A 27020-nucleotide genomic window follows, 5' to 3' on the forward strand; every position below is an offset into this window, starting at 1 on the left:
GAACTCTCGTCTCCTGCTTTACAGGCCCATTCTTTACCGCTGAGTCACTGGGGAAGCCCCTTTATACAGTCATATATATACTTGTATTTCATTTTCCTAGTAAGATTTTTAAGAAGCATTGGTAATTATAATTAGTTTTTCTTGAGCTGGATTTCTCTGTGGAGATGTGGCATCACTGTCAATTAGTTTCTATTATAAAGCTCTGTCACAGTAATCACAGATACTGCCAGGTTTTACCATAGTTGCTTTTTTGAAAAAAAAAAAAAATATATATATATATATATTCATTTCATACTTACCATCTTGTCTGAGTACTTGTTTCCTTGATTTGGGGGACTACTTGCATGCCAACATCTCTCTCAAGTTGCTTAAGAGTGAAATTTTTATCTGAGTAGGCTGTACATTCAATATAGGCATCTTTCACACTGGAAGCATTCTGGTCACTGAACTTAATGGGGGCGCCAAATTCACTTCGTTTTCGAGAAATCATATATGTAATCTGCAACACAGGTGAGCAGTAAAGGAGACAGAAGTCTCTGGAGAAGAACAGATGTGTGGTCGACAGCACTGGTGCTCTGCCCACATCCTCCTGGATGTAATTTCTGTGCACCTTTCCGGGTCTTGCGCTCTCGGTTCCCAAAGCCACCACCTATTGCTCCTCCATGGAGGATGCTCTAGGGCTACCAGGTCACTTTGCCTGATGGCACAAGGAACAGGAAGTGACTGGCAGTTTATATCCTGACCAGGGATAGACAGTAGGAGACACAGGTAAGCCCATCTCTTTTGCTTTAGTTTGGGACAACTCTGAGGTATAATTTACACTCCAGAGTTCCCTAGGGGTGCAGGCTGAAGCCTTCCCTCTGCTAGACTTTTGCCTAAGAGTGCACCCTTGCAAGGCTTCTGCCATGTCTCTGTCCTGCTGCTCCCCCCATTCTTTTCTGAGACACTTTAATCACTTGTACACAATTGCTCCTGGAAGGGGCTGCTCTGGGAATGCCCTAGTTTCCTAGGGTTGCTGTAATCACATACCACAGACTAGGTGGCTTAAAGCAACAGCAATTTATTCTCACTTCTTTGTGGAGGCTAGAAGTCTGTAATAAGGATGGATGTGTGTATATATAGCTGATTCATTTCCTTGTACAGCAGAAACTAACACAATATGGTAAAGCAACTATATCCCAACTTAAAAGGAAAAGAGCTGTTAGAGGGTTGGTTCCCTCTGAAGACTCTGCGGGAGAATGCGTTCCCTGCCTCTTTTTTTTTTGTTGTTCCCTGCCTCTTTCCTTGCTTCTGCTGACACGGCCAGCAATCCTAGGTGTTCCCTGGGGGCAGATCCATCACTCCAACCTCTGCCCCCATCTTCCATGGTGTTCTCCTGGTGTTTCTGTCTTCACAACCCCATCTTCTTATAAAGACCCCTGCCATAATGGATAAAACTCCCCTTATTTCCTTTCTGAAGTACTGGGGGGTAGGACTTCAACTTATCTTTCAGGAGGAGATATAATTCAACCCATAACACCCACCTAAGACAGTGACCATTCTTCTATCAAAAGAAAAACCATAACTCCACAGCAAACATAGCAAAGCATATGGATTCCTCAGGAATAAGTGTTGCTCAGCTCTAGGGAGGTGATAACTGGAGATCATATTCAAGCTGCTGACCTGTTTTGTAGATTCCTTAACTGATTCTTCTTCGATTTCTTTTTCACTGCCCAAAGAAACCCATGGTTTAGAAATAGGTGGCCTATAAATATATGTTTCTTCAGGAATATGATCTTTATATTCTTCTTGTTCTTCTGGTAGTTCTGGGGGCTGGAATAAAATAAATAGCATTCTAAGATGTACTACCAGAAAACAAACTTACAGTTACCAAAGAGGAAAAGGGAAGAGAAATAAATTAGAAGTTTGGGGTTAACATATACATACTAATGTGCGTGAATGTCTGCAAACTCGCTCAGTTGTGTCCAATTCTTTGCAACCCTTTGGACTGTAGCCCACCAGGCTCCTCTGTCCATGGGATTTTTCCAGGCAAGAATACTGGAGTGGGTTGCCATTTCCTTCTCTAAGGGATCTTCTTAACCCAGGGATCGAACCCATGCCTCCTGTGTCTCCTGTATTGGCAGGTGGATTCTTTACCACTAGCACCACTTGGGAAGCCCCATATACAAACTACTATATATAAAATAGATAACCAACAAGACCTACTGTATAGCATGGAAACTACACTCAGTATTTTGTTATAATCTATAAGGGAAAAGAATCTGAAAAAGAATATATATGTAAGTATATGTGTGTATATATATGTGTGTGTGTGTGTATATATGTCTGAATCACTTTGCTGTACACCTGAAACTAACAACATTGTAAATCAACTATACTTCAATTTTTTAAAAGAGATAAGTTCAGCAAAAAATACACACATATATAACCAAATTTAGGTTATAGTTATACATGTATATTCTGCAATGAACTTTACTTTTAGATAAATTCATGAAGCTCTCCCTTATTATTTTTCTTCTTTGTTGGTTCATGCTGTTCAGTTATGAGAAGGAAACTAAGCCAAAAAGGGAAGAATAAAGGGCAAAAAAGAAAGAATTTAAGGACAAAAAAGGAAGCTGAAAGAAGAAAAAGATAGGAGAAGAATAAAGGGGAAAGATGTGTGATAAGAAAAAAGTATTGAAGAATATGGAATGCTAAAACTCGATAAAATACAAAACTAATTTTCTCTGATTTAATAATGCTTTTTGATAAGAGGATTACATGTATGAATAAACATATCCACTAAATTATAAAGAGTGAATGTTTTTTTAAACCAAGATGTCCACAAGGAAGAGGTGCAAAGAGATACAGATATGGATATAAATACAGATATAGATCTATAGATGTTCATTGCTACCTTATTCATAATAGTGAAAAAAATGGGCAATTAAATGAATGTCAGTAAGGAAAGGGTTGATACACTGTGGAATAATCAGAAAATAAAATCTCATAAAACAATTGGAATGAACAAACTCAATCTGTATGTATATGATGTCGAAATGTATCAAAATGAATAGATCCTAGAATTTTACAATTCAGTGAAAAACAGAAGCTGCAAGACAAGTTGTGTAATTTTATGTAAATTTTAAGCAATAATATATATTATCTGTAGAACATACATACATGGTGACAGTATGAAACCTTGAACAAAAGACAACAACAACCTTAGAACAATACTTCCTTATAGAGATGTTTGAAAAATTGAATTAAGAAAGATGTGTAAGAGGGAGTGAAACGTTATCTGTTATATTTTGTTTCAAAAGACTTTAAAGTAAATATGATAAAATATTAACATTTGTTAATTCTGTATAGATATTTGTTTCATCATGTATACCTTTCTATACACTGGAAATATTCCACCATAATAAAAAACTAAAACACAGAGAAAAACAACCATAAAGATGAAATTGAAAATGTTGACTAACAAATATATCAAATTTAGAAAGTTTTAGGTATTTTAAAACTCTATGGCGTTCTTTTATTTTTCTTGCTACTGGGCAACCATGCAAACTCCTTTGTCTCCCTCACTTTGACTACACTTCATCATGAGGATGCTAGACCAGAAGGTAACTTGTTACCTTTCATGACTACTTTGAATGCAACACCCCAAAGGTGAATTGACTTCATTTCCTTGGAAACTATCATTCTTTTATTTTTTGCTTATCTTTGACACCTCATTCCCTTCAACCGCCCAATGACCAAGTTGTCCTTTCAAATTTTTGCTTTTGAATAATCATAGCAAATATGTATGAAGCCCCAGCTTTGTGTCAGGCGCTGTACAAAAGGCTTTTCCTGTATTGGCTTATTTAATCTTCATGACAGCTCTACTGGTACCACCATTTTGCAGGTAAGAGGTTCAGTAACTTACCTGAAGTCATGGAGATGGCAGGAGAAGAACCAGGAATATAGGCCAACGAATGGCTGAGAGCAGATTCACTGTTTCCACTCTCATTGGGCAAGTGAAGGGCAAAGAAGGAGATGTCTTAGCTGCCTCACTGCACACTTACTGCTCACCTCCTCTAGGTCCCAGGGAATCAGAGCCAAACAAGAACAATCATGAACGTGTCTGCTCCCCACCCCCAGAGGTACTGCTTCCTTCTGACAATCAGCAGGTTGCACTGACTTAGGGTGTGCTTACATTTAAATAGTTTTCCTTGCCCTCTTCAGTTCCAATAAGATAAAAGTTAAGTCCATACTTGAAGTCTCTATCATAGACAAGGAGAAGCTCATCTCCAGGATATTCCTACAAAAATATAATCAAAAGAGAAGGTTAATGTTCAGCAGTCATTCAGTTTCTTCAGATATTGACACCAAATTAATATTTCTTTAATCAATCAATCGTAGAAGAAAACCATAGTGCTAATCTATCGTTAATAACCCCAAATTGCAAAGTTATTTTATTAACTTACAAGAGCTCTTGAAACACAATGGGTGGATAATATATATGGCTGTGTCCCTTCACTGTTCATCTGAAACTATCACAACATTGTTAATTGGCTATAACCCAATACAAAATAAAAAGTTTAAGAAAGAAAGGAAAAAAATAGAAACCACAATGGGTTCAGGGAAATTTACCATGCAATTTTATTTCTAACGAGGAAAAAAAGAAGTATTCCTTTTATCTGGTGTTGTACTCTTTAGCACGTTTGCAGACAAATTAGGACTAAAATTATGAACGTTTACAATCAAAGCAGTATGGGAAAATAGAGTAGGTTCCCTTTCTAGTTAAAATAGGGCAAGAAGGAGCTTTTCTGGGTGTGGAATAAGACAATCTGTCACTGATAGGAGTTTGTTTTTCACAAAGGGTCATTGAGAGGGATTCCCAAAGAGACATGGACAAGATAGCATTTGCCCAAGGTAATGGGAAATGTCAGATTTGGGCTCAAGAATCTCTCCAACTTTTGTGATTATGTATCAGGAACCTCTTGAGGTAAGGCTGAAAAATAAAGAGGGGTGACATACCTACCTGAACAATTTTTTTGACTGGGTAGAAATCAGATACTGCAGCTCTGTTTGCAAAGTCTACAAAAATATCTTCTTTCTTGATAAGTTTGTAAGGTTGTTCTTCTGTGACATCTTCATCTACTCTGCAGTTAAATATTTCCTGGGTCTTGGTAGTTAATACTAATGGATAAATTTCTGGATGACCTGAGAAAGGCAAAGTGGATTTAGACATTAAATATAACCATTTAAAATATGAACACTAGGAAATATGCAGTTGTTTGCTTTAAATAATTGTCTTGCTTAAAATTTTAAAAGACTTTAAAATCATTGTTCATATTTTAAAAGCAAGTTTGTCCATTATAAAAAATGTCAGCAAATAAATTTATTTATAAAACAGAAACAGACTCACAGACTTAGAAGACAAACTTACAGTAACCAAAAGGGAAACGTGGTAGGGGAGAGGGATAAATTGGGAGTTTGGGACTGACATATACTCACTACTATATTTAAAATAGATAACAAACAAGGACCTACTGATTAACACAGGGAACACTACTCAATATTCTGTAAAAACCTAAATAGGAAAGAATCTGAAAAAGAATATTATATGGATGTGTGTAACTGAATCACTTCTTTGTACAGAAGAAACTAACTCAACATTGTAAATCAACTATACTCCAAAATGAAATAAAATTTCTTAAACGTCAAAAAGATAAAAAGGCAGAAATAACAATTACCCATAATACTATCTCTCAAGAGAGAACCTATATTAATTGTTTGTTTCATTCCAGTCACTCCATACATATTAATAGTATCTTAAATGAAATTCTAAATCCTGCCTTTTGTACTTAACATTACGTCAGTAGAATTTTACTATGACATTATATAATTTTTCTAATGCATCATTTTAAACTAGCATAATTCTGTAGCATAGTTTTTAATCACTCTGTTGTTGGTAAGCATTACTTTTATTTTTCTAATTTGTTTCTAATGATTATAAACAACTCTACAAACAAATATCTAGTTTATAAAGTTTTATCACATTTCAAATTCTTTTCTTAGGATAGATTTTAAAAGTGAAATTTTGGTTTTAAGGTATTATTGCCCTTTTAGGCTCTAACCTAAACCTGTATTGCCTTCCTAAAACACCCCCCACCCTCTCTGTTCACCTGCTGCTCTCTCTCACCAGGTGACCTCATTTGCCCTCACAGAGAAAATCTGTCTGTAAAGCAAAGAATCCTGCGACAGCCTGCAGCCCTGCCCACCAGCTGATCAGCACAAGCCCTGACTTTCTGCCTTTCCCTCCAGTCTGAAGACCTGCCTGCCCCTCTTGGCCCTTCTCAGTCCATCAATGCTTCCTCCCTACTGGCATTCCTACCTCCGTGCTGTTTGCCCTTAGTATGCCCTTGAATAGGTACCTCTGCTCCCCAGCGCTCTTTTTCACAGTCAAACCTGTTATTCAGTTCTTCACATCTTAAAGCTACTGACTTTCCAATTAGGTCATACTGGTAAACCTGGCAGTGAGGAAGAAGGTGGGATAGGGAGTTCCTTTTCCCTCCTCTGGTTCCCCAATCCCAGAACTGCCCCCAGAAGAGGAGGAGGGGAGGTTCAGGAGGCTTCCACTCCTCTTCTTCCTATCCCTTTGCCCCCACCCCAGGTCAGTGCTGGGCAGCAGCAAGCCCTAGGACAGTGGATGGAAGGGAACAAGGTATCATTTTGCCTGTTGCCATCTCTTCTCTCAAGCCTTCTTCTCATTTTCTTTTTTCTTTTTTTATCATCACTAGCTTCTACCACCCCACTCTCAGTTCTGCATTTACCCCCAGAACTCTGTCCCCTAACTACAAGCTCCCAGAGTCCCAGAACCCACTCTCATCCTCTCCAGGCCCCACACCTGGGTGTCTGACACCCTCCCTCCACTGCTAAACAAGAGCATCATTGAGGGGAGAAGTGCATGTGGCCTTTCAAGTAGGAATTGTGAGCTTTGTTTTTAGTCTCCATAGGCGTAACACTGATTATATATGGAAATATATTGCAAAGTACAGTCAGTTGGCATAATAAGCAAACATTTGGAATGTAAGTTGTTGATGAATTAGAAACAAATTGCCAGTTTTTATCTCCTGAAAAATACTAATCAGTGTTACACCTATAGAGACTGCTGCTGCTGCTAAGTCGCTTCAGTCGTGTCCGACTCTGTGCGGCCCCATAGACGGCAGCCCACCAGGCTTCCCCATCCCTGGGATTCTCCAAGCAAGAACTCTGGAGTGGGTTGCCATTTCCTTCTCCAATGCATGAAAGTGAAAAGTGAAAGTGAAGTCGCTCAGTTGTGTCGGACTCTAGTGACCCCATGAACTGCAGCCTACCAGGCTCCTCTGTCCATGGGATTTTCCAGGCAAAAGTACTGGAGTGGGTCGCCATTGCCTTCTCTGCCTATAGAGACTAAAAACCCCCAAATCACCTGAATAATTATATCATTGAGCCACTAGGGCTAGAAGTCAGTGTTTCTGTGGTCGACACCAAAATCAGATTGATTATATTCTTTGCAGCCAAAGATGGAGAAGCTCTATACAGTCAGCAAAAACAAGACCGGGAGCTGACTGTGGCTAAGATCATGAACTCCTTATTGCCAAATTCAGACTGAAATTGAAGAAAGTGGAGAAAACCACTAGAACATTCAGGTATGACCTAAGTCAAATCCCTTATGACTATACGTGGAAGTGAGAAATAGATTTAAGGGACTAGATCTGATAGACAGAGTGCCTGATGAACTATGTACGGAGGTTCGTGACATTGTACAGGAGACAGGAATCAACCATCCCCAAGAAAAAGAAATGCAAAATGGCTGTTTGAGGAGGCCTTACAAATAGCTGTGAAAAGAAGAGAAGTGAAAAGCAAAGGGGAAAAGGAAAGATACACCCATTTGGATGCAGAGATCCAAAGAATAGCAAGGAGAGATAAGAAAGCCTTCCTCAGTGATCAATGCAAAGAAATAGAGGAAAACAACAGAATGGGAAAGACTAGAAATCTCTTCAAGAAAATTAGAGATACCAAGGGAACATTTTATGCAAAGATGGGCTCATTAAAGGACAGAAATGGTAGGGACCTAACAGAAGCAGAAGATATTAAGAAGAGGTGGCAAGAATACACAGAAGAACTGTACAAAAAAGATCTTCATGACCCAAGTAATCATGATGGTGTGATCACTGACCTAGAGCCAGACATCCTGGAATGTGAAGTCAAGTGGGCCTTAGGAAGCATCACTACGAACAAAGCTTGTGGAGGTGATGGAATTCCAGTGGAGCTATTTCAAATTAAAAGATGATGCTGTGAAAGTGTTGCACTCAATATGTCAGCAAATTTGGAAAACTCAGCAGTGGCCACAGGACTAGAAAAGGTCAGTTTTCATTCCAATCCCAAAGAAAGGCAATGCCAAGGAATGCTCAAATTACTGCACAATTACACTCATCTCACACGCTAGTAAAGGAATGTTCAAAATTCCCCAAGCCAGGCTTCAGCAATACGTGAACCGTGAACTTCCAGATGTTCAGGCAGGTTTTAGAAAAGGCAGAGGAACCAGAGATCAAATTGCCAACATCTTCTGGATTATTGAAAAAGCAAGAAAATTCCAGAAAAACATCTATTTCTGCTTTATTGACTATGCCAAAGCCTTTGACTATGTGGATCACAATTAACTATGGAGAATTCTGAAAGAGATGGGAATACCAGACTACCTGACCTGCCTTTTGAGAAACCTGTATGCAGGTCAGGAAGCAACAGTTAGAACTGGACATGGAACAACAGACTGGTTCCAAATAGGTCAAGGAGTATGTCAAGGCTGTATATTGTCACCCTGCTTAGTTAACTTGTATGCAGAGTACATCATGAGAAACACTGGGCTGGAGGAAGCACAAGCTGGAATTAAGATTACCGGGAGAAATATCAATAACCTCAGATATGCAGATGACACCACCCTTATGGCAGAAAGTGAAGAGGAACTAAAAAGCCTCTTGATGAAAGTGAAAGTGGACAGTGAAAAAGTTGGCTTAAAGCTCAACATTCAGAAAACGAAGATCACGGCATCTGGTCCCATCACTTCATGGCAAATAGGTGGGGAAACAGTGGCAACAGTGGCTGACTTTATTTTTCTGGGCTTCAAGATTGCTGCAGATGGTGATTGCAGCCATGAAATTAAAAGACACTTACTCCTTGGAAGTAAAGTTATGACCAATCTAGACAGCATATTCAAAAGCAGAGACATTACTTTGCTAACAAAGTTCCGTCTAGTCAAGACTGTGGTTTTTCCAGTGGTGGTGAATGGATGTGAGAGTTGGATTATAAAGAAAGCTGAGCACAGAAGAATTGATGCTTTTGAACTGTGGTGTTGGAGAAGACTCTTGAGAGTCCCTTGGACTGCAAGGAGATCCAACCAGTCCATCCTAACAGAGATCAGTTATGGGTGTCCATTGGAAGGACTGATGTTGAAGCTGAAACTCCAATACTTTGGCCACCTGATGCGAAGAGCTGACTCATTGGAAAAGACCCTGATGCTGGAAAAGATTGAGGGCAGGAGGAGAAAGGGATGACAGAGAATGAGATGGTTGGATGGCATCACCGACCCAATGGACATGGGTTTGGGTGGACTCCGGGAGTTGGTGATGGACAGGGTGGCCTGGTGTGCTCTGGTTCATGGGGTCTCAAAGAGTTGGACACGACTGAGCGACTGAACTAAACTGAATGCCTGGTAAGAGTTCTTGCAGTTTTGTCTTAGAAAACCACTAGGTGGAACTGTGAGACCGACACAGCTAGAGCTGGAAAGGAGGTGGCTGTCCTTCATGAACAGAGGTGCTCACAAAGGCCAGAAAGCTTCCTACCATCCAAGAAACTGGAAGGGCAGGGACCAAGATGTGTTCTATGTCACCCATTGCCACTAAACATACTTCAAATCCTACTGGCTAGATATTCTTCATAAACATAATCCTTTCACACTAACTGAGCATTAAAAAAATATTTATTTGGCTGCACTGGGTCTTAGTTGCAGCATATGGGATCTAGTACCCTGACCAGGGATTGAACCCGGGCTCCCCTGCATGGGAGTGCAGAGTCTCAGCCACTGGACCCCCAGGGAAGTCACTAACTTGTCTTTGTCAAGGCAACTTTAATACAGGATAGAATCTTACATTCCTTTATCTAGAAGTTAGTAGCATTAGTAGCCCGTTTCTGGCTGGGATCTACAATCAGTAATAACCATAGGCAACTAGTAGCCAGTAGACCACGCAGAAGTACTATAGTCAGTACCTCCACGCCCTACCTGAATAGCGACCAAACTAAACACAGCAAGGTCTGACCTTGTGGACACCCCAAGGATCTCTGGCTAAATTTAATGGAAGAACTGTTGTTATTTAGGCTTTGAGGCCTGTGCTGAAGACAGCACTGTAAGTGTATGACAGTGAGGCTCTGGTGATTTGTGGTGAGATGGGCTCTGGGCTCTGCTGTGCCTCTAGCAGAGTGGGAAACTGGCTGGTCCAGGAGGGTGAGAAAGATGCTGGAGCAGAGGAGAAGGCATGCAGGGCCTCCTGAAGCTTGCAGAGGTCAGAAGTGCTTCCGTGGGGGCAAGACCTGCTGGACATTTTGCCAGCCCAGGGCAGTAAGTGAATGACAGTGAGTGAAAAACAGCCTGCTATATAGAAGCTTCTGGGAAGCACCTACTGCCGGGCACTGTTCCAAGCACATTACACAGATTATTAATTTATTTACTCTTTATAACAACATTCTGAAGACATTACTGTAACTGCCTGCATTTTTTAGCTGAGAAAACTGAGGCCCGCAGAGTACAAGTAAAGTATCCAAGGTCAGGGGCTAGGAATTAGATTTAGGGGACCTAGGTTCCAAACCAAATTCCCTGCACTGCATCTAGCATGCTGTACTTTCTCTCAAATGTGTGACACAGCAGAGCACAGCAGAGGGTCCTGCGCCTCTTCACACACGGTCAGGGAGGTAACAAAGGTCCATCGCACAGGATGCAGAGAGTGCAGTTATTCACCTAGGAGCCCAGCAGAGCAGGGGCCCAAGGCAGACTCAAGCTCTCCACAACTAACTCGCTAGGGATCCTACTTGCACAGGGATGCAGGCTGTGCAGTACAAGCCACAGGCCACCCGGCAATTAGGCCAATCCTGCGTGCTGAACCTGTGTGTACATAAGTCCCGTGCATTTCATCCATATCTTTCTTTTAACATTTTGGTTTACTTTTTAAAAAACAGTTCTAGTGAGATAGAATTGATAAATAATAAACTGTAGATATTTAAAGTATACAAATTGATAAATATATGCATTGACCCATGAAACTATCACCGCAATCGAGATAAAGAACACAACCGTAATACACAAACATTTCTTTCTGCCCCTTCTCCCAGCACCTCTCCTCACTCCCAGGCAATCAGTGATCTGCTTTCCATTTCTATTGATCAGTAGTTTGTTTTTTATGGCCTATTTATAAATGCACATTATATGCTTTTTGTCTTCTTTTGCTTAGCATGATTATTTTGAGATTCATTTATGTTGTTGCACATAGCAAGAGCTCATCCCTTTAGCTCATTCTGACTAGAATTTCATAAAAGAAAAAACCAGTTAGGCAAAGACTTCTGAGGATTTACAGTTTTGGGTGTTTTTTTTCTAGGAAATTTTTGCCTAATCCAAGGTCACAAATATCTTTCTCCTATGTTTTCTTCCAGAAGTTTTATAATATCTGGTTTTACATTTAGGTCTATGATCCATTTTGAGATAATTTTTGTATGTGATGTGCAGTATGGGTGGAAGTTCACTTTTTTGCCTGTAGAGATCCAATTGTTTCAAAATCGTTTATTGAAAAGACTGTCTCTTCTCCACTGAATTGCCTTTGTACTTTTGTAGAAAATGAATCGACCATATATATGTGAGTTTATTTCTGGACTCTTCATTCCCATTCGTTAATCTATTTCCCTACCGTTATAGTAACAACAGTTAATGCAAACCTTCTCTGTGACCGCCCTGTATAAGGAAGCGTGCATGTATTACCTAATTGTCCTTCTGCCTCATGCTCACGAGATGAGTGTCAGTACCTCATTCTTCAGATGGGGAAGAAGCTCAAAGAGGTGAAGTCATTTGTGGCCACACAGTCATTAAGTGGCAGAATTATGATTCAAACCACATCTGTCTAATTCCAAAAGCTGTGCTCTTAATCTCTTGTGGTAAACAGAGTAATACTTCACCCAAAGACAGCCATATCCTAATTCCCTAAACCTGTGAACGTGTTGCCTTACATGACAAAAGAGACTTGCAGGTGTGAGTAAGTTAAGGATCTTGAGGTGAGAAAGTTATTGGGTGTCTGAGGTGGGTCACGTGAAATCACAAGGGTCCTTATAAGAGGAAGGCTGGAGGGTCAATATCAAGGAGAAGTGACAGGGAGGCAGAGGTCAAAGTCAGAGAAAGATTAGAAGATGATACGCTGCTGGTTTTGAAGACAGAGGAAGGGGCCAAGAGTCAATTAACACTGAGAGCCTTTAGGTGGGAAAGGTAAGAGAACAGACTATCCCTTCAGAGACTCCAGAAGAACCAGCCCTACCAACAATTTGATTTTACCCCAGGGAAAGCAATTTCAGATTCCTAATTTCCAAAACTGTACAATAATAAATTTGTGGTGACTTCTTACAGTGGCCATAAGCCATTAATATACCATGGATGTTCTAACCTGTATTAAACTGTGACACATAATTTGGGTAAATTATTTAACTTTTGGGAGTCACAGCAGCTCCATCTTCTAATGGCCACAGTAATGCTAACTTCCTAGGGCTAAAGGGATGAGAGAAGTATTCCTGACACAAAGCTCAATAAATGTTAATTATGTGGAAAAATCACACATCATCTCTAGAAACCTCCAGATATTGCCTGTTAGGGCCTTGGTGGTGGTGATTTAGTTGTTAAGTAGTGTCCAACTCTTGCAACCCCATGGATTTAGCCTGCCAAGCTCCTCTGTCCATGAGATTCTCCAGGCAAGAGTACTGGAGTGGCTTGCCATTTCCTTCTTCAGGGCATCTTCCCCACCCAGGGATTGAACCTGTGTCTCCTGCATTGCAAGCAGATTATTTACTGTCTGAGCCACCAAGGAAGGCTGTTAGAGCCTTAGGAGACATTTTTTAGCTAGTCTGTTGATCCCTTGGTCCTTGGTCGGAAACGGAATCCTACTCTCAAGCAGCATGACAGCCCCAAGCCTTGAGTGACAGTTGGCAATTACAAGGAGCCCACAGCAAGGGAGTCTGGGAGTAGAGAGTAGAGAGAGACAGGTTGTAGGACAAAGGGATGCTAAATCAAACCCCTCAACTCTCACTACAAAGTGCTGAAATTTCTTTTTTCTTCCTTAAAGAAACATGCGTGCATGCAAGCTAAGTCATGGATCTGCTTACTAGTTAATAATTATTTAGTCAGAAAATATTTACTGAGCACCTAGTATGTGAAAAACATGGTGCTAGTGCTAGGGCATACAATCTAGAGGGGGAGACAGATGTTAAGCATATAAACACACTCAGAAACAAATAAGGACAAATGGTGACAAGTGCTACCCAGGGGAAAACTGGGTGGGAGATAGAACACAGGACTAAGGAGGGCAGGAGTGCTGCTGGTCTATTAGAAAGGAAGAATAGGGAAAGCAATTTACTCATTCACTCAATCAATCAACAAATATTTATTGAGTGTTTATTCTGTATCAAGATAGGCATTGGGGTACAGGGGTAAACAAGAGTTTCTGTTCCCCTGAAGCTTGTGGGTGTGCAAGAAAGAAACAGAGAGAGAGAAAGAAAGGGAGAGATGGAGAGAAGTGTAGGAGGGAGGGAGAAGAGAGAGGGTGAGAGGTAGTGAGCACACACAAGGGCGAGTCAGCATGGGTGTGTGTGTGAATAGGATATGAATGCACAAACAAATAAATATTCTCCGTCCTCATTATTCACACATTTTGTACTTGCAAATTCACTTTCTAAAATGCATTTGTAACCCAAGATCAATAGTTGTGGCACTTTCACATTCACTAGTGGACTTGCTTTAAGGTGGCAAAAAATGTGAGTTACCCAAAGTGCACGTGGCCAAGGAGGCTCTACTGTCTTCTACTTGCCCTCAAACTGCAGTGTCCTTTCTACTGTTGATGTGGTGCCACATTTTTTGTGCTTTGTATTGATGATTTGCCTGTTTAAAATGGTCCCTGAGCTTACAGCTAAAATGCTGTCTAGTGTTCCTAAGTGCAAGAAGGCTGTGATGTACTTTATAAGAAAACATGTGTATTATTAGATAAACATCAGTCAGGCCTGAATTACAGTGTTGTTGGCTGTGAGTTCAATGTTAGTGAATCAACAATATATGTGTTTCCCTGTTTCTAAACATGAACTACATCATCTAAGAAAACTCTAAGAGAAAATTTCAACAATGACAAAAATAAAAGTTGTTAGAATAAGATTATTTAGCCTCTAAAAGTAGGAACAACATCAGTTTGGTTGTTTAAGTTATAGTTTATTTGCTTAAAAATCAGCTTCTTTCCTTGAAATAATAGAACCCTACATCCGCTGGATCATTGAAAAAGCAAGAGAGTTCCAGAAAAACATCTATTTCTGCTTTATTGACTATGCCAAAGCCTTTGACTGTGTGGATCATAATAAACTGTGGAAAATTCTTCAAGAGATGGGAATACCAGACCACCTGACCTGCCTCTTGAGAAACCTATATGCAGGTCAGGAAGCAACAGTTAGAACTGGACATAGAACAACAGATTGGTTCTAAATAGGAAAAGGAGTACGTCAAGGCTGTATATTGTCACCCTGCTTAGTTAACTTCTATGCAGAATACATCATGAGAAACGCTGGGCTGAAAGAAGCACAAGCTGGAATCAAGATTTCTGGGAGAAATATCAATAACCTCAGATATGCAGATGACACCACCTTTATGGCAGAAAGTGAAGAGGAACTAAAAAGCCTCTTGATGAAAGTGGAAAAGGAGAGTGAAAAAGTTGGCTTAAAGCTCAACATTCAGAAAACAAAGATCATGGCATCCGGTCCCATCACTTCATGGCAAATAGATGGGGAAACAGTGGAAACAGTGTCAGACTTTATTTTTCTGGGCTCCAAAATCACTGCAGATGGTGATTGCAGCCATGAAATTAAAAGACGCATACTCCTTGGAAGGAAAGTTATGACCAACCTAGATAGCATATTGAAAAGCAGAGACATTACTTTGCCAACAAAGGTCCATCTAGTCAAGGCTATGGTTTTTCCTGTGGTCATGTATGGATGTGAGAGTTGGACTATAAAGAAAGCTGAGCACTGAAGAATTGATGCTTTTGAACTGTGGTATTGGAGAAGATTCTTGAGAGTCCCTTGGACTGCAAGGAGATCCAACCAGTCCATTCTAAAGGAGATCAGCCCTGGGTGTTCATTGGAAGGACTGATGCTAAAGCTGAAACTCCAATACTTTGGCTACCTCATGCAAAGAGTTGACTCACTGGAAAAGACTCTGATGTTGGGAGGGATTGGGGGCAGGAGGAGAAGGGGACGACAGAGGATGAGATGGCTGGATGGCATCACCGACTCGATGGACTTGAGTTTGAGTGAACTCCGGGAGTTGGTGATGGACAGGGAGACCTGGTGTGCTGCGATTCATGGGGTTGCAAAGAGTTGAACACGACTGAGCGACTGAACTGAACTGAACTGAACATGACGTACAGATATATGTTGCCCATGAGCCAGAGTTTGAAAAATATTATTATAAAAAGCAACAACTTTATTGTTAAAAAATAAATAACACACTCTATAGTTACAAAAGGTCTCAATAATCATAGGATGTTAAATTTTTAAGAGACTGTTCAGTTTGAAAGTCTCTCTTCCACTCTTTTAATCTTTCTTCAAAACATTTTATTTTATATTCTAAATAACATGATGTACTTTTAGTACATGCACATTTTGTTCAAATTTCAATTTATAGTATTCTCCCTTGCTTATCGCATATTAAAATGTTGCAGAACTGGGGACATGGATTCTGAATTGTATTTCCACTTACCCATGCTCTCCATATTCAAGGGTTCTGCTTCTTCACTAACTAGAATATAATAAAATGATGTTAAATTTACATTTTTGAATCAGATATGTATCTTAGTCTTCTACCAAGTCTTAAAACATAAAGCAGAAAAGCAAATACACAATGAAGACTTAAGCTATGTATTAATAATCAAATAGAAACTGAATAATTGTCTTTCTCACAGAATAATCTCATAATGATACATTTACTATAACATTTATGTCATTTATTACATGATATTTAGTTGATATTATAATGATATGAATAAAAATAATAATAAATCCCCATATTTTGAATTCCACTTGCGTTTGACTTTATGATAGCAAAAACTGTTTGAGAGATAATACCATGAATGTTTTGGCTGCTAACAGATGTACAAATACTAAATCCATAAAAATCCCATAAATGAAAAAACAGTCCTACCAGGTAATGTCATTTTGGTTTTGGCATGTTTTGTTCTCTTTCGTTTTTGAGGTTTTGGAGCCATGGCTCAGATTTTCACCTGCATAAAGAGAGGATATCATTAGCATCATTTATAGTTTCAAATAATAAGTATTATCATCTAATAAACATAAGAATATATTTCCTAAGTTTTGGCTTTGGCTAAATCATCATGTGGGTTTCTCTAGTGGTTCACTAGTAAAGAATCTACCTGCCAGTACAGGAGACACAGATTCAATCTCTGGGTGGGGAAGATACCCTGGAGAAAGAAATGTCAACCCACTGTAGTATTCTTGCTTGCAGGATTCCAAGGACAGAGGATCCTGGTGGGCTACGGTCCATGGTGTCACAAGAGTTGGACATGACTTAGCAACTGCTGCTGCTAAGTCACTTCAGTCGTGTCCGACTCTGTGTGACCCCATAGACGGCAGCCCACCAGGCTCCCCCGTCCCTGGATTCTCCAAGCAACGACAGCAAATCAACATGTATCTTCACAGATGGGTGTTTTGTGAGCAAAAGTTTATTGCAACAACAGTCTTCCTAGTGAGATCTTGCTATTCCAGGGGAGCCATTCAGCTGAAGCTGAAGTTTTGGCAAGAGATACATCAAGGTTTCTGCCACAGATCTTGCCATGGAAGCACAAAAGAGGACATTGGATCCCCTGCCTCCTGCTACTGTTTCCATTTTAGGAAGCTGCTCTGTGCTGCCCTGTGCCTGGCAGGTGTCCCAGCTACAAACACAGGCTTAAAGTCCATAGGCAGGCACAGACTCACAATGTGTATATATATGCATGACTTTTGAATAATATAAATCCACCTAGACAGCATATTAAAAAGCAGAGATGTCACTTTGCCGACAAAGATCCATATAGTCAAAGCTATGATTTTTCTAGTAGTCAAGTAGGGATGTAAGAGATGAACCATAAAGAAGGCTGAGCACTGAAGAATTGATACTTTTCAATTGTGGTGTTGGAGAAGACTCTTGAGAGTCCCTTGAACTGCAAGGAGAGAAAGCCAGTTAATCCTAAAGGAAATCAACCCTGAATATTCACTGGAAGGACTGATGTTAAAACTGAAGCTCCAATACTTGGGCCACCTGATGCGAAGAGCTGACTCATTGGAAAAAACTCTGATGCTGGGAAAGTTTGAGGGCAAGAGGAGAAAGGGGTGACAGAGGATGAGGTCGTTGGATGGCATCATTGACTCAATGGACGTGAGACTGAGAAAACTCTGGGAGATGGTGAAGCCTGGCGTACTGCAGTCTATGGGGTTGCAAAGTACAGACACCACTTAGACTGAACAACAACAAAATTTAAATAGTACTTTTGTCCTAGAATGTGTACATGTAACCACTGTCTTTATTTGCACTCTCAGAGAATACCTCCAAAAGTTTTCTGTGGAATTACTCAACAATTTTGACAGGATATAACATGTCCAAGGTCATTGCCATGACACTAAATCCCTGTCCTCTCAATGATCAACTCTGACCCATCTTGTTAGATGGATAAGATGTGATTTCAGGAGTTTGACCAGCAGGGTTTAAAAACAGACCCTTCTACTAGCTTAGTGGCCTTAGGCAAATTATTGTGCAATGGATGGCTCTGACCCACTATTTCCGCCTGTTGAGTCTCCTCCATCCTACTTCCCAGCCTTAGTGTAATTTCACATCTTGGACCTAGTCTTTTTCTCAGAAGATTTTTTATCAATGTACCCATCTCTATATTCTATCCCAGCTATATTTGACTTAAAGGACACAGAAACTTTGTGAAGGTCACCCAAACTCACCTGACATGTGGATACACCCCCCCCCACACACACACACACTATTTCACAAATATTTACTGAGTGACTATAAAGTGCCAGATGCTTTCCTAAGTACTGGAATACAGCTGTGAAAAAATAGGCAAAACTCCTGCCCTGATAGAGCTTATGCTCTAGTGGGGAAAGAGACAGCAAAGAAAAGAACAAAATAATCAGTCCCTCAAATGATGATAACTATTATGGAGAAAAGGAAAAGCAGAGGGGGGTGTAGGAGGAGAGAGGGTGCACGCAGGGAGACCTCACTTAAGCAACATTGGAGCAAAGACCCAAGAGAAGGGAGGGAGCTGGAAATGCAGGTATCCCGGGAAGAAAGGGTATTTCCAGGTGGAGGGAATGGTAGGTGTAATGGTTCTGGGGCAAGTGTTTGCGTGGCGCTTTAGGAAAACACAAGAAGGTGATGATGGTTGGAGCAGAGAGACTGAGGCGAAGACTAGGACCTGAAGTTGGTTGGAGAAGTAATGGAGCTATATTAACAGTCAGTTTTGCTGTAGAAACAAATGTCCTTTGCTGTAGAAACAAATGCTCAGTAACATGCAACAGCAAACATTTCTTTCTTCCCATGTTCTGTATTATGGCTGGGGTGAGATGCTGCTTCCAGTCTTTTTCTGGGACACAGGCTGAAGGAGCGGTGCCTATTTGACACATACTACTTTTGCGGCAGAAAAAAGAGTGAGAGCTAATAAAATCGAGTAATGCTTTCTAACTCTTCTCCTTGGCACTGGTACACCGTCCTTTTTTTCTGCTTACATTCCATTGGCTCAAACAAATCACACAGTCAATCCTGATAAGGGGGTAAGAATGTATGCTTCTATGTTAATAATGTATGCTTCCAAGCCATAATACAGAACATGGGTTGGAATGTATGATCCTCCTATAAGGGAGGTGGATAGTTGGGGGCAATTATATAATGTACCACAAGAAGGCTAGGTCATGGAGAAGGACTTTGGGTTTCACTGTGAACGAGGTGGAGAGCTTTGGACAGTTTTGAGCTGAGGAGTTACTTCACTTGACTTGATTCACATTTTGAGAATCACTGTGGCTGCTGTGATGCCAAGACTATAGCAAAGAAAGAACTGAAGTAGAGAATCCAATTAAAAGACAGTCAATTATCCAAGAAGGAGATGGTGGCAGTTTAGATCAGGGAGGTGAGAGTGGCGTGGAAAAAGTGACTGGATTCAGGATAGATTTTGTAGAACCCATAGTATATTTGCTGATGACTTGGATGCAGGTTCTGAAAGAAAGAAAGAAAGAGATCAAGGATGACTTTAGTGAGTTTTGCCTTAAGAACTGAAAGCATAGGTTTGCTGTTTATTGAGATGGGGATTCCCCGGTAAGAATAGTTTTGAAAGGGAAGATTGGGAGTTCAATCTGGGGCATGTGAAGTAGACTATATACTGAGAGGATGGAGGTTCACTTTCTTTCCTATCGTGACCTCTGTAACTGGCACAGTATACGTACCAAGAAAAATTGTTAATGATTCCTTGGTCTTTCCTTCCCTTCTTCTATTCTTAGCTTATGAAATTTCAGTCTAAAAAAAAAAAAAAAAAAGCTTTTGCCTAAACTGTGAATAACTTCCCTGGTGGCTCACATGGTAAAGAATCTGCTTGCAAAGCAGGAGACCCATGTTCGATCCCTGGGTTGGGAAGATCCCTTGGAGAAGGGAATAGCTATCCACTCCAGTATTCCTGCCTGGAGAATTCCATGGACAGAGGAGCCTTTCGGGCTACTGTCAATGGGGTGGACATGACTGAGCGATTAACGGTTTCACTCTTGTTTTTTTCTGTGAATAAGCTGTATGCATGCTGTATTAGTGTTCTATTGCTGCTAAAACAGTTATCACAAACTTAGTGTCTTAAAGCAATAAAACTTTATCTCACAGTTCTATAGTTTCAAAGTCTGGCTAAAATCAATGTGTCAACAAGGAAATGAACCAACATTTCCATCCTTTCTACAGGTTCTAGGGGAGAATTCATCTCCTTGCCTTTTCCTACTACTGGAGGACTCTAGCATTCCTTGGCTTGTGGGCCCTCTGCCTCCATCTTCAAAACCAGCGATGGTGGGTTTAAGTCCTTCTCGCATAGAATATTCTTACCTTCTCTTCCTCCTCTCTCTTCCACTTTTAAGAACCCTGGTGATTACCTTGGACTCACCTCAATAGTAAAGGATGATCTCTCTCTTTTGAGGTCAACTGATTAGCAATTTTAAGTTCACCTACAAATTTAATTCTTCTTTGCCACATGTAGTAAAATAATCATGGGTTCCAGGCAGGTGCTACTTGACTGTATAGGTCTCAGCTTAACATAAACCATCCCAAGAAAGTTCAAATCAATTATATGTGCCCAGTTCTTTTCAAATGTTGCTATTAAATGTGCATGGGTGTGCTCAGTCGCTCACTCATGTCCAACTCTTTGTGACTCCACACACTGTAGCCCTCCAGGCTCCTCTGTCCCTGGGACTTTCAGGCAAGAATACTGGAGTGGGTTTCAGTTTCCTTGTCCAGGGGATTTTCCTGAACCAGGAATTGAACCCGTGTCTTCTGCATTGTAAGCAGATTCTTTACTGTCTGAGCCACCAGAGAAGCCTATTAGGGCCTTAGGAAACATTTTTTAGCTAGTCTGTTGATCCCTTGCGTCCTTGGTAGGAAAGGGAATACTGGTCTCTTGTATCTCCTGCATTGGCAGGTGGGTTCTTTACCACTGAGCCACCTGGGAAGCCCTAAATTACAGCTGCTGCTGCTGCTAAGTCACTTCAGTCGTGTCCAACTCTGTGTGACCCCACAGACGGCAGCCCACCAGGCTCCCCCGTCCCTGGGATTCTCCAGGCAAGAACACTGGAGTGGGTTGCTGTTTCCTTCTCCAATGCGTGAAAGTGAAGTCACTCAGTCGTGTCTGACTCTTAGCGACCCCATGGACTGCAGCCCTCCAGGCTCCTCCGTTCATGGGATTCTCCAGGCAAGAGTACTGGAGTGGGGTGCGATTACCTTCTCTGTAAATTACAGCAGGTCTTACTAAATTTTTTCATAAAACTAACAGCATATTTTGTGTAGTGAATGTGCTATATTATATTTTCCAAAATTCTCTCATTAAATTGACTACTTCAAGGTCATGAAAAACTTTCAATACAGATATCACCTTACTAAAATTACTCTGAAATGCTCACCATATTTTTCCTGTTCCCAACGGAAGTAAATTCATCATGATTAAGAGTAGCAGAAGAGATATTCTGCTAAATACCTAAAATAAAGATTATGTCTACCCCAGAGGTTTGTACTACAATTGGTTTTCAAAGCCACCATAGCTGATTGAATTTAAAAACAGAATTTATGAAAGATAATACTTATAAATATTTAAGAATTCCATTTAAGTATTTTTGATATTAAAACTATCAATTTGCTTTGTAAATTAACTCACTCATTCCAGAATGCCTTTTTGCTACCAGTGTACCAAAGGACACATTTTCTACCTTCCACAATGACAGCAAAAGACAATTGGGAGTGACAAAAGAAGTGAGTACAGTGGACCCTCCTCCATAGCTGCGGGTTCCACAGTCTTGGATTCAACCCAACTCAGATCAACAACATTGAGGAAAGAAATTCCAGAAAGTTCCAAAAAGCAAAACTTGAATTTGCCATGCTCTGACACCTGACCTGCCTCTTGAGAAACCTGTATGCAGGTCAGGAAGCAACAGTTAGAACTGGACATGGAACAACAGACTGGTTCCAAATAGAAAAAGGAGTACGTCAAGGCTGTATATTGTCACCCTGCTTAGTTAACTTCTCTGCAGAGTACATCATGAGAAACACTGGGCTGGAAGAAGCACAAGCTGGAATCAAGATTGCCAGGAGAAATATCAATCACCTCAGATATGCAGATGACACCACCCTTATGGCAGAAAGTGAAGAGGAACTAAAGAGCCTCTTGATGAAAGTGAAAGAGGCAAGTGAAAAAGTTGGCTTAAAGCTCAACATTCAGAAAACTAAGATCATGGCATCTGGTCCCATCACTTCATGGGAAATAGATGGGGAAACAGTGGAAACAGTGTCAGACTATTTTTCTGGGCTCCAAAATCACTGCAGATGGTGATTACAGCCATGAAATTAAAAGACGCTTACTCCGTGGAAGGAAAGTTATGACCAACCTAGATAGCATATTCAAAAGCAGAGACATTACTTTGCCAACAAAGGTCCATCTAATCAAGAGCATGGTTTTTCCAGTGGTCATGTATGGATGTGAGAGTTGGACTATAAAGAAAGCTGAGCACTGAAGAATTGATGCTTTTGAACTATGGTGTTGGAGAAGACTCTTGAGAGTCCCTTGGACTGCAAGGAGATCCAACCAGTCCATTCTAAAGGAGATTAGCCCTGGGTGTTCATTGGAAGGACTGATGCTAAAGCTGAACTCCAATACTTTGGCCACCTCATAAGAAGAGTTGACTCATTGGAAAAGACCCTAATGCTGGGAGGGATTGGGGGCAGGAGGAGAAGGGGACGACAGGGGATGAGATGGTTGGATGGCATCACTGACTCAATGGACATGAGTTGAGTCAACTCCGGGAGTTGGTGATGGACAGGGAGGCCTGGCGTGCTGCGATTCATGGGGTCGCAAAGAGTTGGACATGACTGAACGACTGAACTGAACTATTATTTACATTGTATTAGGTATTAAAAGTAATTTAGAGATGATTTAAAGTATACAGGAGGATGTGCTTAGGTTTTGCAAATAATACACCATTTTATAAAAGCACCCTTGGATTTTGGTATCTATGTGGAAGCCTGAAAAAAAAAACCCTGCCCTAGATAATGAGGGAAAACTGTACCAGGTAAATGCTCTGTGCAACAGTTCACATTCAAAACCTGTGACGGTACTCCACTGATAATGAGGAGCATTGCATTCAGAGCTGTCCATGACTTGGTTCCAAACTAAAGATTTGCCTGGGACTGTGTTTTTCTATGAAGCTTCAGGAAGGTAACAACTGCAAATGAAGGGATAAGTGACATGAATTATAACTGACATAATACAGCGATGTAAACAGTTGTTAGCTTCCTCTCTTCAATTTATTCTGCTGTATTGCACATACCTGTTTACACATTCCCATCTGTTACATGTATGCCTGCGTGGCTCACAGCCATTCACGAGATTTTTAATTCTAAGAAAACCTGTAGCACTGGAACTTCATCTTCACCTAGTGTCTTTCTATGAAAGTATTACTTCCTTAAGACTTCTTCAATTATCTGACCTTATATAGATGACCACCAGCCTCTTTATCCTCTTTTATCTTCCCAAAGTATATGTAAGTTCATCACGTTTGCCTCCATCACTTTCACTTTTGTTAAAAAATAGAGATTTAGAATAAGATCCAAGACTAACATCTTGGGAGTCTTATAAGTATGTCTCCAAAAACTGCTGCTTCTTGGTCAGTCTCTACCAAGATCCTGATGATTAAGCTTCAAGGTTCTCCTGGGCTCTTCTGCCATCTTTGGAGAAGTGCAACCCACCCTCCAGAGATAACTGTTTCTATAATATGTGTTAGTCTTCTCATTTCTCCCCTTCTAACCTACTTCCATTTATTTCCAAGATCAGATATTTACTTATTTAAGTAGATGCTAACTCATGACTTCTCCCTTTGGTCTATCTCCTGAATTCCAAGCTTTCCTGTCCTATAGCATCCTCTGGTTTAGGCCTTCAACATGTCCTCCTATATCAGGAGTTCCTATCTTGTGCCATAAACCCCTTTGGCAGCCTGGTGAAGCCCATGCATCAAACAAAAACATGGGATTGCAAGGAATACATTATACTGAAATACAGTTATCAAATTATTTTCAAAATTATGATATAATAATTTGTGTGCTTCTTTATTAATATATTAAATAAGATCTAGCAGTGGTTCTAATGACTGCCTTAATTTTGAAGAAGTGGTGAGCATAAATAATATTACATCCATGATATTATATGAAAAGGTGTATAGTATCTTTTGATGACAAAGTCACAGGTCCCGTGAGTACTACTGTGGTTTGTTACCAATGAATGCATTTCAATTAGTGGTTAGTCAAAATAAACATGCAATTTTTTTTTCTGTCCACAGGTTCCTCTTCCCCTACCCTGCCACTAGACCAAGTAGATCATGAACATTTAACTTACTCCCCGCCTCTGTTCCAACCAGAACAGTCCCACAGGGCAGGCCTTCAGAGTGCTCTTTCTAAAATGCAGATCTTTTTTTTTTTCCTGAGACTTTTTTATTGATCATTTCATTTGTTCCGCACAATTGATTTGTAAGGTTGTAAGTTTTTAAAATATAAATTTATTTGTTTAATTGGAGGCTAATTACTTTACAATATTGTATTGGTTTTGCCTAAAATGCAGATCTTAACAAGCCACTTCCCTGTATACTAGGGAATATAAAGTGGGTTTCTATCAGCCACAGAGCATTCTCCTCCAGTGAAAGTGAAGTCGCTCAGTCATGTCCGACTCTTTGGAACCCCATGGACTGTAGCCTACCAGGCTCCTCCATCCATGGGATTTTCCAGGCAAGAATACTGGAGTGGGTTGCCATTTCCTTCTCCAATTCTCCTCCAGTAGTATAGAAATAGAATTCATTTGAAATGCAAGTTTCCTGGACTCCCACTGTGATTCTGAAGATCTGGGTGAGCCTGGGACTCTGCATTTTTAAAATTACTATGAGGCAGTCTTACACTTGAGGTCTGAAGACCAGCAAAGCAGGAGGGAGTCCAAATTGTAAGCATCACTTTTAACCCCCTTCGCAGCCAGCCTCACTACACCTATTCTTCTAGTTCTACTCTGGCCTCATAGAATTACTATCCATTCTCTAAACAGAGAGTGAAAATGCCCTGCCCTCCCCACCCCCCATCTTCCATATGATGCACATCTCTGCTTGCTGAAATCTTACTCATTCTTATAGGCTCAATTCAACCTTCTCTCTGAAACCTCTGCAACTTTCTCACTCAGGCTAATATAATCCTGTTTTCCTTGATACTTTCTAATCACACTGCAGCCTAGTTAATTATGCCAGGCTTCTGCAAAGCCAAGAGCCTCAAACTCAGAGCTGCCTGAAGGATTGCTGTAAGTGCATTCAGCATTCAGAATACACCGTGGGGAAAGAGAAATTATTGAACATCAATCAGGTTCTGGAAGTCAACAGAGGAAGAAGACAAGGCCCTTACTTTCAAAGAGCTAGTGTTCCTCTGTTTACCTTCTTCATGCCATCTACTAAAGCCCTTTCTTAAGTCCTGAAGACATCTAATCACTTCAATCCACATTAATCATTTCTTCTTTGATCTGCTATACCAGGATCATGCTGTTTTCCTTTTCATCCATCTATCCATCCACGCAGTAATTATTGGGTTTCTACTATGTTCCAGGCAATGTGAAAGCACTGGGAATATAAAACCTGTGTACAGGTACCGGCCCTCAAGGTTCTCAGAATGTCGTTAACTGCTCTCTCATTATTATTTTTGTCCCCTGGCTAGCCTGGAAGTTCTTTGAAAGCAGAGAAAGTTTTGTAGATTTATGTAGTCTTCACCATGTCTGGTACATCGCTGGCACAGCGAGTGTTCCTAATGCCCTTGAAAGAGTGAGTAAAATACTGACTGGTTTTCAAAACCTCCTTTCCCACTTAGAGCTTCCCTTACCTGATACTGCTAAACTGAAGGGAAAAGAAGCCTCTTCGCAATACCCTGGAGAAAAATTCCTTCGGGAGCTGGAGATGAGAGTTTGACTCTCCTCTCTCAGAAAAGCAAGTCCCAAGAACACAAAGTCTAGTTCCCCCAGCAAACTGTTACCCTGACGCATCCGTTGCTAAGAGAAAAGAGGCTGGTCCTCTGCTGAGATTGACAAAACGGCCTCACCAATACAATGCCCGCTCCCTCCGGTCTCTTTCAGAGCAGATTTGTGATTGGTTGCTATGGTGATGACGTCACTCAACCTGACCCGAAGGGAGGCCCGCAAGTTTCCCACCAGTAAGGAAGGAGATGTGCAGTTTGAAAGTGTAGAGAGCTGCAACCTGGCCTAACTCCAGGACTGCAAGGCTTGATCCATGCTTCGTCGTACGCAGAGCAGCCGTACCCAAAAGAGAACGGTTCTAGGGTGAGGTCTCTAGCATCAGGGAACGAAGGACGATGTGAAGATTTAGGGCTGCTGCTCTGCCTCCCCAGCTGCGACCTGAGGCCCTCCCTGGAACCTGCCTAGATTTCCGTCTGAAGGAAAAAAATACGGCTCGATCGGGTTTCGCGGTGTCCTGGAACTTTTCACGTTTTACATTTAATTCTTGCCAAAACGACTTTTGTACAGAGTGTGAGCCAAAATGAAAGTATGAATCTCCAGGGGAAGTTGATTAAATCCCTCAGCTACACCAAGATTCATTTTATCTATAATTATGGCTCCAAAGGGATCCATACGGTAAAGTTCATCTGTTACTCGCCCTCCCCTCCTTTAGAAAAATAATTAAAAATGCCTCATTTCTAAGCTGGCGGCATTTAATAAAGTAATTCAGTTGATTTCTGTAATTGGTCTAAATTACTATTTTACACCCAATTAAAACGAAAATATTTGGCAACAGCTTATAGATTCATAACATATCTGAAATTTAGTAACCCTGAACAAGATGACTTTATATGGTGTGTAGGAAGATCATGTACATTCTTTCAAATATCTGAAGAATTTATGTTTTTCAAAATGCAA

The 27020-nt window shown here is 40.7% G+C and overlaps 1 protein-coding gene across 2 annotated transcripts in view; it reads right to left on the reverse strand.

Annotated features, from left to right (window-relative positions):
• WDR63 (WD repeat domain 63) overlaps positions 1–26128 on the reverse strand; it is an 87213-nt gene extending 61085 nt beyond the window's left edge. For both annotated transcript variants that reach the window (XR_003510320.1, XM_027536683.1), the window contains exons 1-7: positions 25973–26128; positions 16490–16568; positions 16049–16087; positions 5006–5187; positions 4178–4282; positions 1663–1812; positions 300–499 (exon numbers count right to left, since the gene is read on the reverse strand). Coding sequence is in view for 1 of the 2 variants with exons in the window: in XM_027536683.1 (XP_027392484.1) it covers positions 300–499; positions 1663–1812; positions 4178–4282; positions 5006–5187; positions 16049–16087; positions 16490–16553 (740 nt within the window). In the remaining variant the exon portion in view is untranslated. The remainder of the gene's footprint in view (positions 1–299; positions 500–1662; positions 1813–4177; positions 4283–5005; positions 5188–16048; positions 16088–16489; positions 16569–25972) is intronic.
• Between the last annotated feature and the right edge of the window lie 892 nt (positions 26129–27020).

This window comes from Bos indicus x Bos taurus, chromosome 3 (genome assembly GCF_003369695.1).
Source record: "Bos indicus x Bos taurus breed Angus x Brahman F1 hybrid chromosome 3, Bos_hybrid_MaternalHap_v2.0, whole genome shotgun sequence".
Lineage (NCBI taxonomy): Eukaryota > Metazoa > Chordata > Mammalia > Artiodactyla > Bovidae > Bos > Bos indicus x Bos taurus.